Source organism: Erinaceus europaeus, chromosome 4, assembly GCF_950295315.1.
Source record: "Erinaceus europaeus chromosome 4, mEriEur2.1, whole genome shotgun sequence".
In the NCBI taxonomy this organism is placed as follows: domain Eukaryota; kingdom Metazoa; phylum Chordata; class Mammalia; order Eulipotyphla; family Erinaceidae; genus Erinaceus; species Erinaceus europaeus.
This window is the reverse complement of record NC_080165.1, coordinates 117757748-117777972: the sequence shown is the minus strand read 5'-3', so window position 1 is coordinate 117777972 and position 20225 is coordinate 117757748. Positions and strand designations below refer to the sequence as shown.

At 35.5% G+C, this 20225-nt stretch overlaps 1 protein-coding gene across 21 annotated transcripts in view; it reads left to right on the top strand.

The window, feature by feature from the left end:
• The window catches only part of EYA4 (EYA transcriptional coactivator and phosphatase 4), a 318081-nt gene extending 298296 nt beyond the window's left edge, over positions 1 to 19785 (top strand). For 7 of the 21 annotated variants that reach the window (XM_060190431.1, XM_060190427.1, XM_060190414.1 and 4 more), the window contains 5 exons: positions 7565 to 7623; positions 7731 to 7891; positions 9716 to 9830; positions 15398 to 15519; positions 17622 to 17756. In XM_060190431.1, coding sequence (XP_060046414.1) covers positions 7565 to 7623; positions 7731 to 7891; positions 9716 to 9830; positions 15398 to 15519; positions 17622 to 17737 — 573 coding nt within the window. In that variant the 3' untranslated portion in view covers positions 17738 to 17756. The other 14 variants (XM_060190428.1, XM_060190430.1, XM_060190429.1 and 11 more) reach the window with 4 other exon arrangements.
• The last annotated feature ends 440 nt before the right edge of the window (positions 19786 to 20225 follow it).

Sequence of the window (20225 nt, the reverse complement as noted above, 5' to 3'; positions counted from 1 at the left end):
AATATTGTTGGACACCTAGGTTGCTTCTGAGTTTTAGCTATTAAAAATTGTGCTGCAAGGGAGCTAGACAGTAGTGCAGCAGGTAAAGTCACATGGCACAAAGCACAAGGACTGGTGTAAGGATCCCAGTTCAAGTCCCTGGCTCCCACCTTCAGGAGGGTCACTTCATAAGCAGTGAAGCAGGTCTTCAGGTCTCTATCTTTGTTTCCCCTTCTGTTTCTCCCTCCTCTCTCAGTTTTTCTGTGTCCTATCCAACAATAATAACAAGGGTAATAAAATGGGAAAAAATGGACTCCAAGAGCAGTGGAGGTTTAGTGCATGTAGAGCCCCAGCAGTAACCCTGGAGGCAAAAAAAAAAAAAAAGTGCTGCTATGAACATAGGTATATACAGATCTTTTTTGATGGGTATATTTGATTCCTTAGGATGTATCTGCAGGAGAGGAATTGCCAGGTCATAGAGTAGGTCTATATCTAGCTTTCTGAGAGTCTACAGACTGTTCTTCACAAGGGTTCAACAATTTACATTCCCACCAGCAGTGTAGGAGGCTTCCTGTAACTCCTTCAACATTTGTTATCCTTTCTGATTTATGACATCCTCACAGGAGTGAAGTAGTATCTTATTGTTGTCTTTATTTGCATTTCTCTGACAATCAGTGACTTCAAACATGGTTTTATGTGTCTGTTGGCCTTTTAGATCTCTTCATTGGTGGATATTCTATCCATAATCTCCACTTTTGGATGAGGTCATTTTTGCCTGTTTTGTTGCTGAGTTTGGTCAGCTCTTTATATATCTTGGTGATTAGCCTTTTGTCTGATATATAGCATGTACTGAAGTCTCTTTGGGTGATGTTTTTTTTTTGATGTGCAGAAAATTTTCGGTTTGCTGTAGTCACTCCCATTGGTTTATTTTTGTATTAGTCAATGACATGTGTCATTGATGATGCCTGTAAAACGTAGATGGAAAAGATTTAAACCAGTGTTTTCTTCTGTGTATTTGATAGTTTCTGGCCTAATCCAAGTCCTTGACCCATTTGGAGTTTACCTATAAGTGTGGTGAAGTATAGTGGTTCAGTTTTGTTCTACTGCATGCTTCAACCCAGTTTTCCCAAAATTATTTGTTGACAACGACTTTCTTCATTTAATAGTTTGGCCTCCCTTGTCAAAAATTAGATATATGTAATGTTGGGACTTACTTCTGGGTTCATGGCTCTATTCCGTTGATCAGTGTGTTCATTTTTGTTCCAGTGCCAGGCAGTTTTTATTATAATGGCCCTATAGTATAATTTGAGATCTGGGAGCATGATGTCTCCAGTTCTCTTCTTATTTCTCAAGATCAAGTTGGCAATTCTAGGTAGTTTCTGATTCCAGATAAATGTTTGTAGGTTTTGTTCTATTCTCCAAAAAAATTTGGTGGGACCTTGATGGAGATTGCATTAAATTTGTATATGGCCCTGGGTAGGATAGTCATTTTTATGTTGTTAGTTTCTCCAATCCATGAAATAAGGTTTATCTTTACATTTACTTGTATCTTTTCTCTGTTTCCTTGAATAATGACTCACAATTTTCTGTATATAAGTCTTTCACTTCTCTTGTTAGGCTTATTCCTAGATATTTTATTGTTTTTGCTGCTATAGTGAACGGGACTAATTTTAGGATTTTTTCTTCTTCTGACTGTTTGCTTAAAGGAGTGCTGCCACTGACTTCTGTATGTTAATTTGACCACCCAAATTTTAACCAAATATTAAAAAAATTAAATGATATACGATGGATTTGCAAATATCTCTGGCAAGTTTTATATGAATACTTAGATATCAGAAATGTATAATCATTTATGGTGCTTTATAAATTTTTATTTTATGATCGATAGGCAATTCGCTTGGTGAGGTGTATTCCACACCCTGAATGCCACCCCAAGTTTGAACCTTAGGTTGGCTGCAGCATCAGGAGCACTGTTACTGTAGTCTCCCTCACTATCTAGAAGTCAGCCCAGGAGAAGTGAAATTGTATATATGCCAAACCCTATAAAACATATTTTATTTATAAAATGTATTACTTATGTATGTAAAATATGTATTTTATTTAAAATATATATATTTTAATCCCTGCAGTACCTCCGGTAGAAACTGTAAATGAGAGCATATTGGTAGTGAATTTCTCTTTCTGGATTATAACTTTTTAGTTGTGTTTTAAAATCTTTTTTTAAAGCACCATTGAAGGGCAGGAGAGATGGCATAATGATTATGCAAAAAAGAGTTCCATGTCTGAGGCTCTAAGGTTCAATCACTGGAAGCAACATAAGCCAGGGCTGAGCAGTGCTCTGAAAAAATAAATAATAATGCTACTGACTCAAGCACTAAAATTAGATGCTCAGCAATGCAATCAATGAAATGACTCAGTCTCTACATATAAATTGACTTAATTCTGATACATGTGGACCCATACATGCCACAAAGACATTCAGATTGAGTGACTCGTGAAATACTAAGGCTTTTTACTTACTAAAATGAAATAAACAAGCTCTAAAATAATAAAATAAAACACAATAGAGGTCAAGGTCATTCAGAACATATACATGAGTAATCACTATCTTCCGCATCTCATTTTGGAAATTAACTTCACTTTCACCCATTTTTTTAAATTTCATTAAGCTCACTGCAAGCAAAGATTATTGTAAATTCCATAGTTTGAATTTAATTCCATTTCTAAAGACAGAGAAAAATTCCTCAAGAGAGTAACTTTATTATTAGTCTATTGTTTGTTTTTTTAAACTTGTGCACTTAATCTCTCAGGGTTCATTTTCTTAACCTAAAAATCTAATTTGAGGCACAAATCCTTCAGTAGATACTGCCAACATATGTAGTAGCAGCTGCTTTCACATAATTCTTTAAAAGACACAAATTTAAACTCTTCAAATAGATACTTAACTACATCCTACCCAACTGCAAAGAAGGCAGATGTTCACACTACTCCCCTAAGCAGAGAATGCTTTCTGTTTAAGTAAAATATTATTTCAGTTAGAATAACTTCCAGAAAAGAAGACACATGGGAGTTCAGGCCCACAAAAGTAAGCGAATACCACTGCATATTCCAGTGATAAAGGTCACTGACAACTTTGTGGTCACATAATAAGACAAAATTAAAAAATTTAATATTCATATCAGACTTGTTCCACACATTTGAATTCCTATATTGGTGTTTACTAAAGTCAAAGAATTAAACTATTTTGACTATTGTAATTTTTTATAAAAATTATTCTTATAGTTTCTCTAAGTGAAAACTAATTGAAGAGCAATTATTTAGAATTCTTATTTTTAATCGGAATGATTGAAGTCCATGTTTCTTTCATTGGACTGTAATCCTTGGGCAAAAAGCCAAAGTCAACAAACACAGTTTAAATAGGCATAAATTTAAGAAGAAGTTCCATTTGGAAAACCTCAAACATAGCTTTAAATATGGAACTCATGGTTCAATAAGTTTGATATACTGATGTCCTCAGGAGTGAAAAATAAGTTTGGGGGCAAAAAGTACAAATTAATCATGTGAGTTAATATTTGAAAGGTCAGGGGAATTTCTCTAAAATGGAAGATGGGGGCATATTAAATATAGAAATAATCTCTAAAGACCTGGCTATTCACAAAGGTTTTTTATCCCACTTTAAAAAAAAATCATTAGTTTGTTATATATATATAAAAAGACATGGAAATTACTTACATGATAAAAAAAAAAAACTCATAACTGCAGAGGAGTAATCACCTCCACATGATAATCTTTTTTTTTAACTGTATTTCTCAAATAGAAAAATAAATCTCAGCATGAAAGAAACAGAGATAAAGAGAGAATCTATAACTTTACTCCACTATTCATAGTTTCCTCAGTGCCATTAATTTTATATACAAACTTGAACCCAACCTGTGTTTATATCTGCTACTGTATGTGGCCTATCGCACAATTTTCAGCCTGCATACTTACCAGTAATGTCACTATCTCTTGCTAAACAATTCTTGTCATGCAGACCTACTTTGCATCTCCATCTCCATATTCTTTGAAAAGGGGGGAAAAAAAGCTATTTCCAGCTCCATGTAAAATCTCTCCACTCTTTCTGAATAAGTACTACTATTGTTTCTAATATTTCTACCTGAGGTTTTTCTTTTGTCTTTTCTTTTTTTTTTAAAGTTCTCATACCTCTTTTTTGTTTTTGTTTTTTTAAATTTGTTCTGCACCCCTTTCAAGTTGTACTCGGTGAAAATGGAGACTGAACTTTCTAAGTTTGTCTTTCTTTCAAGGCATCTGCAGATTCAGCTCACATTCCATCTTTCCTTTTCTCAACTCCATTATCTATCTATCTATCTATCTATCTATCTATCTATCTATCTATCTATCTTTCTATCTATCTGTTTATTATCGGGTAGAGACAAAGAGAAGTTGAGAGAGGAAGGGAGATAGGGAGGGAAAGAGGCAGAGAGACACCTGCAGCCCTGCTTCATCACTTGTGAGGCTTTTACTGTGCAGGTTAAACCTGGGTTCTTGTGCACTGAAATGTATGCTTAATCCGGTACACCTCTCCTCCTGACCCTTTCTTCCATTCTTGATGTAAACATTTTCTTCCAGTCATTACCACTAGAGTAGTATCATTTTATAGCATCATAACTATTTTTCTTTTATTTTTGCCAGACCCCTGTTCAGCTCTGACTTATAGTGGTACAGGGTATTGAACCTGTGATCTGGGAGCCTCAAGTATGAGAGTCTGTTTACCTAACCCTTATGATATCTACCCCACTCAAACATTTTATTTATTTGTTCTATTTTGGATAGAGATAGACATCAAGAGGAAAGGAGATATAGTATTACCTGTTAACACTGCTTCACAACTTATGAAGCTTACCCCCTGCAGATGGGGACCAGGGGCCTGAACCCTAGTCCTTAAGCACTATAATGGGTTTGCTTAACCAGGTGTGCCATCACCAGGCCCTACAGCACAACTCTTTAACTTCTTGTCAAAGATATTGATTTTGGGAATTTTGTAGAGAAATGTCATTTGTCTACTTATGCCAGACTGTTTTATGTAAGATTATATTTGGGTAAATAAAACAAACAAACAAACAAAAAAGACTGAACTTTCTTGGCCCTTTTTTATTTTTTTCAAATTTTTAGAAATGTCAAATTATTGTTTTTCTTTAATTTATAAAATGGAGATATTGACAAGACCATAGGGTAAGAGGGGTACAATTTCACACAATTCCCACCACTAGAACTCCCTTTCTCATTCACCCTCACTCCCCCTTGAAAGCTCTCCTATTCTTTATTCCTCTGGCAGTCTGGACCCAGGGTCATGATGTGGTGCGGAAAGTGGAAGGTCTGACTTCTGTAATTGCTTCCCCGCTGAACATGGGTGTTGGCAGGTCAATCCATATTCCCAACCCCGCCCCCCCATTTTCTTTCATGATGATGTGGGTGGGTTGAGCCTGGGACTACTGAGCCTCAGGCATGAAAATCTTTTTGCATAACCACTGTGCTAGCTTCTGCTCATTGTGGATCCTTCTTGACCTAAACTGAAAAGAGAGAATTCTGTGAATCATTTAAGTCTTTACAGTTAATTTAATTTACCCAAATTTGTAAGTCATGAGCCAAATTGTATGGCTTGGGGTAGAACAACAATTGCTCTAAAAGATAAACTTTAAATTTTAAAGAATTCTGAATCAACTAACTCAAAAAGTGCCACCAACAAGATCTAATGTTTTCTGACAGGAAAGATAGTAAATGTTTCACTGTCAGATATTTTCAGTTTTATAATGAAGTTAAACAGTAGTCAAAAGGTCAAAAGCCTTTGTTTAGTAAATCCTACTTTCTTTTTAAAAAATTTTTTATATTTATTTATTCCCTTTTGTTGCCCTTGTTGTTTTATTGTTGTAGTTATTATTGTTGTTATTGATGTCGTTGTTGGATAGGACAGAGAGAAATGGAGAGAATAGGGGAAGACAGAGACGGGGAGAGAAAGAGAGACACCTGCAGATCTGCTTCACTGCCTGTGAAGCAACTCCCCTGCAGGTGGGGAGCCGGGGGCTCGAACCGGGATCCTTATGCTGGACATTGAGCTTTGCGCCGCGTGCGCTTAATCCGCTGCGCACTACCTCCCGACTCCCAGAATCCTACTTTCAAATACAGTGACCCCCCCCCCAAGGTTGATTTTCAGTGGTAAACATTAAGTGTACAGTAACCATGTGAGTATGGCTGAAATAATTGGAAAGGAAGAAATAAGACCAAACTAAGCCATATTTATCTTAAGGTTAGAAAGGACAGGGTATTTGGGATACACTAACAAATTCAACTTTCTGATCATGTACTTTTCCACTGAAACATCATAGATTTTTCAAAGATGGAACTCTTAGAATAGCAAAAGAAGAATTATCCATAAAACAACAATTTGTTGTGACCACTGTTTAACGTAACGAAGGTCAGGTCGGTGGTGCAATTGAACACATCTACAGTTTATTTTCCTTTTGTAACATATTTGACTTGGCAAATAGTAATCATCCCTCTATTATTTTATAAGCATTCTTTTAAGGTTTTGATTTTGTTTATTTGTTTTCTCTTTTGCCGCCAGTTATTGCTGGGGCTCATGGCCTGCACTACTCCACTGTTCTTGGCCCCCTGTTATTGTTTGTGATAAAAGTTGACAGAGAAAAGAAAGTACACCTGCAGTTCTACTACTTGTAAAGCTTCCCCAGGACAAAGGGACCAGGTTGTTGTTGATGATGATGTTATTTGTTTTATTATTAACAAAATAAAGCATAACTTTCTATGGTCACTTTAAGAGGAGACCAGTCAGGAAACTTACCTCATATCTGTATCATCATGACTGGTATTAAAAAAGAAAACAAACACCGTCATGATTCTTTCATGATATTTATTACCCAGTAAAATAATAGAAACCCATCGAAATGATATCATAATCATTAAGTTCCTGTGGTACTCCTCAATAAATAATACTAGTCGTCTGAGGTGTTCAAACTAAGCCCATTTTGTATTAGCTTTATGTAGGTACTTATGCATGCACAACAGAAAATTTTGAGAGGGAATACAAGCTATTTTAAAGATTCAAAAGAGAAGTCCTAACCTACAGACTGTGAGGGGGCACAGTGGTAGAATTTTAGACTTACAAGCAGAAAGTCATGAGTTTAATCCCCAGTACCACATGTGCCAGAGACCTCTTTTTCCTTTACCTCTAACACATGAGGTAAATAAAATAATACATATTAAAAAAAGAAAGAAAGAAAAAGTCCAACTTAATAATTTAAGTTAACAGTTTTTATTAGAACGGCTCTTAAAAAAAAACAAAAAACATTGATGTCATATAATTTTAGGCTCCTTTTCATGGTAAGCTTCCAAATTAAGCCCTTAACGGCATGGTAATGATGCCATTGCCCAACAGAAAGATGGGATGGATGAGCTGATGCTGCCCTCTTATGGCCAAAGTCTGATGAGGCAGAAAAGTGGAAAAAATCTTTAAATGTGATAGTATCAAAAGTATAACAAGAGTATAACTTACACTATTTTTTTTTAACAGGAATGTGATCAAGTTCATATAGATGATGTTTCCTCTGATGATAATGGACAAGACCTGAGGTAAGCCATGCCATTCAGTATGCTCTTTCCTACAGAAATTCAGCTATGGAGTTTTGCACATGTAATTATTTCTTTTATTTCTTTTTAATGTATTTTGGGTGTTGCAGTACCTACAGTTTTGCAACTGATGGCTTCCATGCAGCTGCAAGTAGTGCAAACCTTTGTTTGCCAACAGGTGTAAGAGGAGGGGTTGACTGGATGAGGAAGTTGGCTTTTCGTTACAGAAGAGTGAAAGAATTATACAACACCTATAAGAACAATGTTGGAGGTATGTGTGAACTTTAAAGTCTAATAAACTCAGTATGGTTATAGGTAGAATTTGAACTTTATTTTTGTTTCTTGTAAGAGAAAATCTTGATATAAAACTAAGTTCTAAGAACTCATGTTAAATGGCATTGAGTTAAACTTTTTAAGTTTCTTAATGTTAGTGAGGGATGGAGACGCTTAATTACAAACTAAAATCAAGCACGGTTACACAGGAACTGACCAGAGTCTAAGACGGAATGATATAGTTAAATAGAAATCAGCTTACTATGCAATGAGTATGTACATAGATATAATACTACACAATATAATAAATAAGTTATTAACCCATGTAAGTGAATATATATATATATCATTTGATCTCAACAAAATCAAACCAAACCAGTGCCCACTTCGACAGGTTTCACTTTGGACTGTGTTCAGAGACTCTAGGCTAGGCCTGGGATGTCAACCCTTCACCTCCAATACTCTGGTGTTTTTTTTAAACTTTATTTTTAAAAAGTGTGCTGAGGTTGGGAGTTAGCATAATGGTTATGCAGAGACTATCTTGCCTGAAACTTCCAGGTCCCAAATTCAATCCCTGGCACCACCTTAAGCAGTGATCTGGAAAAAAAATAATAAGGAAGGGAAAAAGTTAAGGAAAACCATTGTACCTGTATAGATCTTATTATTCTGAAATACGATCTGAATAATGAAATTTCCTCTCAAGAATATTTTTAAATTTTATATTGTAATAAAAACAGTGGTTTAAATTTAACAAAATGATATATATATAATTATTTTGATATTATAACATCAACATAGTTTGTATCTATTTTATTTTTTACTTTTTATTATCCTTATTTATTAAATAGAGACAGCCAGAAATTGAGAGGAGGGGTGAGATAGAGAGGGAGAGAGACAGAGAGATATATGTAGCCCTACTTCACCACTTAAGAAGCTTTCCCCACTGCGGGTGGGGACTAGGGGCTTGAACCCAGGTCCTTTTGCATTGTAACATGTGCGCTTAACCAGGTGCACCACCACCCGGCCCCATTTTTTATTTTATTCATTCTACTAATTTATTTATTTTTACGTCAGCTCTGACTTTTGGTGGTGCTGGGTATTGGACTGGCATCTTCAGTGCCAGATTATACTAGTTTGATAAAGTTGGTATACATGGCATACTGTTACACTATCTTATCCCACATTTTTATTATTATTTCTTTGTTGGGGAATTAATATTTTATGGTTGACAGTAAATACAGTAGTTTGTACAGGCATACCATTTCTCAGTTTTCCACATAACAATTCAACCCCCACTAGGTCCTCTGCCATCCTGTTCCAGGACCTGAACTCTCCCCCCGCACCCCCTGCCAACCCACCCCAGAGTTTTTTACTTTTATCCCACATTTTAAACCTAGAATAAACTGCAGTAGGCTCATGATAATGTTTTTGTTTGTTTTGTTTTTCAATCTTTTTTAAAATTATTATTAGATAGAGACAGAGAGTTTAGAGGGAAGGAGATGGGGGAGAGACAGAGACTGACACCAAATGACCAGCTTCACCTCTAGTGAAGCTTTTCCCCTGGAAATTGAGGACCAGGGTTCAAGACCCTGGTCCTTGTGCACTAAAATGTGTGTACTTAACCAGATGTACCACAGCCTAACCCCAGGATAATGTTTATTAAATAGATCATTCTAAAATGAAAGATGTCACTTTATATAAATGTCTCTTACTCCACTTCGGTAGTGTCTGGAATAAAGATAATCTGTACTACACAGAATATTGAAGCAGGGATTTAATAAAAAGGCACTGCTTGATTCTGTCATGCTTTTTGGTGTTACAGGACTCCTTGGTCCTGCCAAGAGAGATGCTTGGCTGCAGCTAAGAGCAGAGATTGAAGGTCTTACAGACTCCTGGCTAACAAATGCACTTAAATCCTTATCAATTATTAGTACTAGGTAAGTAGCTATTGTATTGAAGATGTACATTTAATAATACATCATAATGAACTGTTTTAATTTATAGACTATTTTAGGCCTAATAATCTATCAAGTCAAATGATATTCAGTCTTTCTCTTTCTTTCCCCCTCCCTCCCTTTCTGCTTTTCTTCCTTCTTTCCTTCCTTCTTTCTTCACTTCCCCTCTTCCTCTCTCCCTCCTTTTTTCTTTACCAGAGCACAGCTCTGGTTTATGGTGGTGCCATGGATTGGAATCTAGGACCTCCTCAGAAATTTCAGTGTGAAAGTTGTTTTGCATAACCATTAGGCTATCTTCCCATCCAAGTTAAGTGACTGTCAACTTCAGTGTGTATGTGTGTATGTGTGTGTGTGTGTGTGTGTGTGTGTTTACAACTTTTCAGTATAACCAGGAGACCCCCATCCCTTTACTCTTCTCCTCAAAAATCTCTGATAATTTCCCAAGAAAAGTCAGATGAGTTTTAAAGAAAAAACTTCAAGAGATTAAAGTACAGGAGATAATGGCAAAAATAAAATTGTAGAGAACTGGAGAGATAGCTCACCAGCTAGGGCATATGCCTCATCTTACAGGCAGCTCAAATTTAGAGGCCCTGCACTAAATCAAGGAGGCCATAATATCTGAGTTGTGGCCCTCCCTCTCTCTCTGTTTCTATACCTTAATAAACAAAATTGGCCCCTTTAGCACTGAAATTGTCAGCCGTGCTCCCCCCGACTCTGAAAAAAAAATCTACATAAGGAGTGCATCTTAAAGCCTTTTACACCATTTAAGACACTATTGATATAATCTGAACATATCAAAAATGAAATAGAAAGCTTTAAAAAATGAATATTACTTGTACTGTTTGACCCAAATAGTGAAATACTAACTTGTCAATGTTAATAACAATATAATTATTTTAATACCATGTGCCATAAATATAGGTTTACAAAGTATTAAAAATCAAGAAGTTGATAGCTGAAGGGGTGAAAGTAACTCTATTATCTTACTTTTGAGTTCTGTAAACAAATAAATAAAACTATTGTTAGAAAATTTCAATTTTCTAGTAATCCAATATTCAGAGAAAGATAGTATTTTAGCTGTCTGAGTTAGGATATATTTCATTTTTCTAATGCCCTTGAATCTCTTTTGATATTTGATATTTATGAAGACATGCATTGTATGCTGCAAAAATAAGGGGTAGGGTTGGGAAGATAGAATAATGGTTATGCAAAAAGGCTTTCATGCCAGAGACAGCAAAGGTCCCTAGTCAATTCCCAAAACTACCGTAAACCAGAGGTTAGCAGTGCTCTTGTGATAAGAAATAACACATCAAGACAAAACCAAGCAAATTAAATATTGCATTCTAGGAGTTGGCACACGATGGATAGAGCCTCAGAACTTCAAGTATGATGTCTTGAGTTCAATCCCTGACTGCATGTGCCAGAATGATGCTCTGGTTTTATCTCTCTTTTCTTCTCCTTCTCTAGCTCTCATAAATAAAATACAATAATTAAAAACAGAGTAGTTCAGTTTTCAGAATATGGAAGTAAATGGAAATGTGTCAGATCATGCAAGTGACTTCTGACCCTGAAACATGATCAAGAATTACATTGATAGCAGAAAGCCAAGGGATGGAGAAGACAGTAGTTTCTATAGGCCAGTGTTGAACAGCGATTCTGCTAGTTCTGATCACCATATTCCAAAAGGAGCTCTGACAATTGAAACATCCTGTGACCATCAGAGTGACTAATAGTGTTTAGTCTGTGGGAGCCACATAAAAGGAATATCTCAATGACAGAGTTCAGTCTGAAGGAGTATCATGTATGAAACAGTAATGTTAACTATTGGAACTACTACACTGAAAAATCACATTTTTGTTTGTGTCTATAAAGATTAGAACTAACAACAAGAGTGGTCTGGGAGGTGGCACAGTGGATAAAGCACTGGACTTTCAATCATAAGCTCCTCAGTTCAATCCCTGGCAGCACACGTACCATGTCTGGTTCTTTCTTTCTTTCCTTCCTCCTCTTCCTATGAATAAATAAATAAACACATAAATACATAAATAAATAACCACAGGACTCTGAAGAAAGAAGGTTCTATCCACCAGTAAGGAAGAATTGTCTGAGAACTGAAGTTGTTAGAGAATGGCACTTTGCTGCATTGCAGTCTTTATAACTTGAAACATGGAGAGCAAAGCTAGTTAAACTAGACCCTTAGGACTCTTGCACACCTGGAATTGTATGTCAAATGTGCACTTGGTGGGAGGAGGGAAGATAGCTCATCCAATGGAGTGCACACTTTACCACATGTAAAGAACTGGGTATGAAATCTACAGAAAGAAAGCTTCCCAAACAGTGGGGTAGTGCCATGGTCTCTCCTCTTCCTTTGTCTGTTACCCTTAATCTGGAGCTAAGAAAATCTAATGGGAGCTGTGGAATCCTGTAGGCAAGAACCCAGCAAATCCTTGGTGGCAAAAAAAAAAAAAAAAAAGTATGCTTTTCTAAGGAAGAAAGAGGTCAGCAGCTTTTATTATTATTATTATTTATTTATTTAGTATCTTTATTTATTGGATAGAGACAGCCAGAAATCAAGAGGGAAGAGGGTGATAGAGAGGGAGAGAGACAGAGAGACCCCTGCAGCACTGCTTCACCACTCGTGAAGCTTTTCCCCTGCAGATGGGACTGGGTACTCCAACCTGGGTCCTTGAGCATTGTAATAGGTGTGCTCAACCAAGTGCACCACCACCCGGCCCCTGCTTTTATTATTTTTAAAAGAGGCATTATAGGCAGTTGTCAACCAAGGGTTTTTATTATTATGTAGATTATTTATATGCTGTCTAATCTATATCATATATTAAGCATATGTTCTTAATTATTTGGATATGTTATTTTCAGGGGGAAAAGCTTATAATAAGAAAAAAAGAAAGGAAAAAAGCCATAATCCATTGAAAACATAACTACAGTGACATTTTCTTAGCCATATACTATGCATATATTACCATCCTGGTAATTTTCCGTTGATAAAAATGTCTGATGTCCAGTAAAGTAAAACTATAATATTTAGAAATAAAAAGGCTAGTGACTAAACTTTAAAAATTGTAAGGCAGACAAATGATAATTTTCATACATTATTCTTTGTTGGAAATGCAGAAATAGAAAATATGACATAAATGAAAAATCCATGATATAATTAAGCCAAAGCTAAAAATCAGAATACTAGAGACTAAGCATATAGACATACCATGAAAAGTTGTCACTTGACTTGTTCAAAATTCCCATTAAGACCAGATTACAGAAAGTCAATCTGGCGATTATTAGAGAAATTTAAAGAGCCTAGCAAAAAATATTAATGATTCATTCTGTAAAATATGTAATAAGAGAAAAATCCATAGCTATATGTTTTATGATTCTCAATTTCACAAGTATGGTAAAAGTCCCTCAAAGAGAAATAGTATATTTTCCCCATAATCCTGAAAGAAGTGTCACAGTCTACTCTTTCTAGATTTTTGTCTTTCTCTCAGAAGGGAGGTAGAGACTGTGGCTGGGGAGATGGAGTACACAGTACTCTTCGTATGTGAGACCTGGATTTAATCTCTAGCACTTTATTTATATGCTGGAGCAGTTCTCTGGTTTCTCTCACTCTTTGTCTCTTACACTCAAGAAATCAAGGCCTTTGTGCATGGATTAAACCTGGGCTTAGTAAATGCAATTTGCTCTTTTGTTGTTAAGAAGGAGATTCAAGGATTTGACTTCTCTGTACAAACCAGAGTCCTTTCCTTAATCTCTTTGGGATCCTTTTGTCCATCTCACTTTTTAAATTTTATTTATTTATTCATTTATTTTTAGATTTTGTATTATTTATTGAATAGACACAGAAATTAGGAGGGAGGAGTTAGACAGAGAGGGGGAGAAAGAGACACCTGCAGCACTACTTCACTGCTTGTGAACTTTTCTGCTGCAGGTGGGGTCTGGGGTCTAAACCAGGGCAGGGTCCTTGCACACTGTGATGTGTGCTTTACCAGGTTAAAAGCGCCACCACCTGACCTCCCTTTAGTTGCCTTCTATAATCTCAGTACGGCTGTGTAACTCTGACTTCTTCTTATTATTATTTCCATTTGTGATTAACAATAAGCTGTAAGACTGTAAGATTACAGTGTATTAATCTGCACCACACTCACTACCAGAGTTCTGTATCCCTACCCTCCCAAAAATAACCACTGTGTATCTCACAAGTCTTAAGAGTTTGCTTGCTTTTCTATTCTCTCTTTTATCCTTTCTTTTTTCTTTTCCTCTCTCCCTCTCCCTCTCCTTCTCTCTTTCTTTTTTGAGTTCATGGGTATCTGTTTTTTTTTTTTTTTGGGGGGGGGAGGTGACCTTCAGGAGCAGTGGATTTTTTTTTCTTCACTGACTCCCTCATTTTTATTTATTTCTTTTTTTTTTCTAATTTCTTTTTTTGGGAATTAATGTTTTACATTCAACAGTAAATACAATAGTTTGTACATGCATAACATTCCCCAGTTTCCCATATAACAGTACAACCCCCACTAGGTCCTCTGTCATCCTTCTTGGACCTGTATTCTCCCCACCCACCCACCCCACCCCAGAGTCTTTTACTTTGGTATCTGTTCTATAGATTGCACACATGAATGAGTGTCAGTCTCTTGATTAGAACTTTCTGAGTTATGTTTTTCACAAAAGTCTTCTTACCCACTCATATCACTTCCCCATCCCCACCCCCTTCTATGTTCTCTGCTTATCCATACCTTAAAAGCTCTGGGACACTAAGGCTTATCACTGTAAAAAAAAAAAACAAAAAAAAAAAAAAAACCTAGTATGAATAGTCATAAAAGTAAGAGCTAAGAATTCTTTTTTTTTAATTTTCTTTCTTTTTTTCTTTTTTTTTAATATTTATTTTATTTATTCCCTTTTGTTGCCCTTGTTGTTTTATTGTTGTAGTTGTTATTGTTGTTGTGTTGTTGGATAGGACAGAGAGAAATGGAGAGAGGAGGGGAAGACAGAGAGGAGGAGAGAAAGACAGACACCTGCAGACCTGCTTCACCGCCTGTGAAGCGACTCCCCTGCAGGTGGGGAGCCGGGGTTTGAACCGGGATCCTTATGCCAGTCCTTGTGCTTTACGCCACCTGCGCTTAACCCGCTGCGCTACAGCCCGACTCCCAAGAGCTAAGAATTCTACCTTCTGGCAACATCCCTGTGAGTGCTGTAGATATTCATTGAGGTTTCACAGGAACCCAAGAAGATTTTTATTATAGAACATATTACATATTTCAGGCATCTGTTTACTTGTCTATTATCTATCTTATGATCTAAGAAGGTACTAAAACACAATTTGTCATGACTTATTTTTGTAAACTTGTCAACCACTCTCATTTTGGGAGTTATTCCTATCACCGTTCGTGGTACTTGCCAAATAGAAGGCATCCCATAGATGATTGTTGGATATTAAGAGACTAAATTCCCAGGGGCTATTCACCATGGAACTAGTAATAAATCTCTATTACTAGAAGGCACTTCTACTATAAAAATATTCATATTTCCACCCTATCTAGGAGTAACTGTGTCAATGTATTGGTAACCACAACTCAACTGATCCCAGCACTTGCGAAGGTTCTACTCTATAGTTTAGGAGGTGTTTTTCCCATTGAGAATATTTACAGTGCAACTAAAATAGGTAAGAAAATTATTCCTAACTCTTTATGAAACAAGTTCACAGCTATGTTTCCCCAAAGCTTCTTTTAAAAAATGTGTTTGTCTACACGGCTCCCTCTTTTATCAAATATGCTATTAGAATCTGAAGTAACAACTTATTGTATATGTACAAATTCAATGAAAGCTGCTGGCTCATGAAATTCTAAACTCAATATCTGAGTATCTGGGACTTATACACCACTATTTCCTTACAACACTACATAGGAAATATACGTTATCTGTAAGGATGGTACTTACTACTTTAATCAGTCTGCTATGTAGTAGAGATTTTTTGTATACATAATCAGCTGTGTGGTGAAGGATAGAATTGACCTTTTAGAGGAAAATTTCATATAATGCATATGTTAATTTTTTAACAGTACACATCTAAAACTAACAAACTTTTAATGTAATGTCACTTTAAAAAAATACTCTAGGTCTGAGAAAAATACTGTTTTTCACATGAGAAAGCATATCAGAAAAACTGAACTAGTATCCTCAATTCCAGAAATAAAGGATTTTTATGACTTACAAACATAATTGGAATTTTTACAACAAATGAATGGTTGGAAATCCACATTTCCAAAAACATTCAGTGGCGATCCAAGGACAACAACTTTGTTTATTTGGAAAAATAAAAACTATCTGATCAACAATCTTTGACTTTTGGAGCACAGAGAGACTGTGATTTCTAATACAATTTAAAAACAAACAGTCTACTACAGAACCTCACCAAGATCTGTCATCTTAAAGAGTTAAAAGATCTTGTATTCCATTGTTTGTCAAGGAAGTGCCTGGGGAAATAGATGGTTTGTGTAATGTGCTCTAACAGTCAACAAACTTAGACTCTGGCGCTTTGACAGGAGAGTTCAAAATCCTAAAAAATCCCCTACCAAAAATAACCCCCTCTTGGATTTGCAGAGTTTTGATATTGGCACAGGCAAAAGGAGCCCCTGGTTGCAGTTATTTCAGGATTATACAACAAGTCAAGTTTTCATATGGTCAATTTTATATTGTCATAAATAATATGATTCTAACTCCTGATTCCAACCCTGTTATATTTTTAAATCAGTGAATATACATATTTATGCTGGCAAGATTGACATGTAGAACTGTGTTTTTTGACAAGTGATTTTGTACCAACATAATAATTGTCTCTAATAAAGACAATATCCCCTTCCTACTGGCCAAATTTTCCTTATATTTACTTTAAAAGAAATGTTTTAGAGACAGAGGGGGCAGAGGAGCAAGGAGTGAATAACACCGCAGTACCAGAGCTTCCTGCAGTGTAGTGGGGCCAGGCTACAACCTGGGTCATGAACATGGCAAAGCAGCATACTATCCAAGTGAACTATTTTGCTGGCCATGGGGAAATTTTTTTTTCCTTTATGCTAGCATTTCTTTTTGTAGTTCTGAGCTTTTAAATTAAAAAAAAAGTACAAGTAGCCATGATTATACAAATACTGTGGAAATGAGATTACAGTACAGAATAATACCAGTTTTGAAGGAATGAAAGCATATGGGAATTGCATGGTGTTATTCCCATAATGTAATCAGAGGATGCAAGGCTCACCAATACTATGACCCAATTAGACAACATCCTTAGTAAATCTAAACAAAGTAACCACCTGACGATAGGAGTTACTTATCACAGTAAATTACAACACTTCGTATTTCCTTTTTTTTCTTCAGATGAACCTTCAAATGTTCATTATATTGTCAGCAGACATATCAATATTATGTAAATTAGAAAAAGTAAAAATAGAGAAAGGAATATATGTCAAAAATTATAGTTGCTTATAAAGTTGTTCCAATACTCTTTTGGTAGAATAATAGATACATTTTCTCTGGGTCAAATTCTTAACCCTACCTACCAACTTTGTTTGGTGTGTGGAATATATTTGTTTAATAATCTGTCAGAAGTAAAGATTGACAAGATTCAAGCATATTTTCTGGTTTCATAAGCTCAGTAGTTGAAAGCTAGTTTAAATGATTAATGTTTAAGAGAAATTAACTTAAAACTTTATGAATCTTTAGGTTAATGAATGCAATGGCTGGAAGAATAAGCAGTACATTGTTTTTCAGGCAAGGAAAGCTGTTTTGAGCGTATAGTGTCCAGATTTGGCACTAACATAACTTATGTTGTGATTGGAGATGGCCGAGATGAGGAGCATGCCGCTAACCAGGTAACTTCACTCTGAACTTTATCTTATTTATCTTCCAGGAAAAGAAAGTTGCTTTGAACGAATAATGCAAAGGTTTGGCAGAAAAGTAGTATATGTGGTAATTGGGGATGGTGTAGAAGAAGAACAGGCAGCAAAAAAGGTAACCCTGTCTCAAAAAATGTTGGTGTGATACTTCTAATGCAAGCTTTTTTGTTTGCATTTCTGTAGTTTAACTCAGTGGCAGCTTGATAAATGATTGAAATTTATAGTTGCAAAGCAGTTAGAGCATGAGGTCAATACTTACATTCAAATAAACCATTTGGAGTCTAGCATTTTTTCCAGAAATCTGATAGGAAATACAGGCAAATAGAGTCAAATACCTGTATGTATGTATGTATGTAGGGTACATGGATTAAGTAGTCTGTGAGGAAGATCGATGAAAATAACCATTTCAAGCATATAAAACTTAACAAGATAAAGAATTTTACTGAGTTCTGTAGAAAAATCATATGACACATTTCTTAGCAATTTTCCTAATTCACCCTCTATACTATATGGCCCTCTGTGAGTGCCTCTAGTTAAGTATGCAACATCATAAGATCTGAGGGTTGATTTAAAATCAGTGAATTTAATATATAATACAGAACTGAGATGTATTACTCAAACGACTGTATGCTGACTAGTAGTGTTAGAGACATAGAGACAGCAGGCCTCACATTCCCGTAAGAGTATTGTCCATCTTGGTAAGCCACTGGGACTTGATCGAAGCCAAACAGCTGGCTTGAACATATGCAGATCTCAAGATACCTATGTAAAACCTTTTCTTCTGACCCATGTTTCTGAAGAATAAAGCAAGGTAGTGTAAAACCATTAAATGGTTAGCTCAGTATCAAAGCGGAATGATATCAACATTGGCCCAAAAAGCTAGACTATTATTCACACAATATTAATATCTACTGCCTTCTTTACTGAGAGAAAAATATAATCCTAGCAAGATAAAAGTGATATAATTTATAAGACATTCTTACATTGCTTATATTGCCTTACATACAATGTTGTCCATATCCTCCTGCAATTTCAAGTTACTTTCTAAGAAAGCCTTCACTGAATACTTCCATGTGCCGAGTGCTTACCTGATTTTTGTTTTCAAAAAAGAAAACCCAACATAATTTTTTTAAAGAAGTGTATGGCTATAATAGAGGACGAAAATGATATGTTTATCATCCATTTAAATCAAGCCAGGTGGAGAAAGTGTTCCTACTTAGGAAGTTTCAGTGAAGTGTTTGAAGCTATAACTGAATTTCTCTGTGTTTTTCAATGATTTTAAGTGAGCTGATGTAGAATCTGCCTCTACTAGAGCACACCAGCATTAACTAACATTGTCAGTGGCCTCCAAAAGTCCTATAACCACAAAATATTGTATATGAGATTAGAGGTGCAGCCTCATTCATACAACTTTCATTAATGATTACTGCTTGAAATGCTTCCAGTTGTGCAGCACTGAAGTACCTTCTGGAATCCGTCAATGTACTGAGTCCAGACTGTTTTGATTTTTCATAATGGCACCATAATCACACACACACACAAAGCAAGGGATGCAGCCACTACAGCAGATAATTTTACATTCTCTTGTGATATTCATCTTTATGTAGATCAGGAAAAATGTACATTTCCGAGCTAAAAACATGATATGCCTTTAAAGATGAAAAGTTAAAAAGTTACCCCTGACATGAGAACTAGATTTGGTATACCAATCTTATGCTTTATACCCAAAACTTGTGGAGAAAAGACATGATTCCAAGTGGAAAAGAGATCCAGTTAGAATGCTATTTCCAAATGGTTTTTTTTTTTATGTAGGTACAATTTTGGTGATGGTGAAGGCTTATTTTGAAACACAGGTGGTTGGTTCTCTAGTATCCAGAATGCATGCTTTTCTTTGGATATAGCTGCAACTGCATGTGTAGAAATATAAATACTGTTTTGTTATTGCAAATAGATCTGACCTGATCAAAATAAATAAATAAAACAAACAAGAAATTTATATAAATTTCTGTGCTTTAATTTGACCTAAGTATATAGTTTGCTTTTTTAATTATAAAGAGTTTTAAAATCCAAAAATAATAATACACAGTCACACAATCCTACAGAAGTATATAATGAAAGCTGCATTTATAATTTCCTGAAAGTCACATTAAATTTTTAAAAAGTAAAGAGATGTAGTGATATACCTTAGTCCAATATAAAAAATACTATTTTTCTCAATACCTAAAAATCTAGAAAAAAAATCAGCACAACGTTTATATTTTAGTTTATATTTTAAGTCCTTAACCCCACTGTGTATTTTGAACTGAATGAGCAGTGTATCAGTTGATCAGCACCTTGGGGGCAGCACCTGTCATACTAAGTAGCAAATGATAAGAAAATTGTGATTGTTTCCTTAATGACTAATTTTTATGTTCCCACGATTGATGTACACATTCATGTATTTCAATATTAATTATTTAAATTGGATATCTGTTGCATT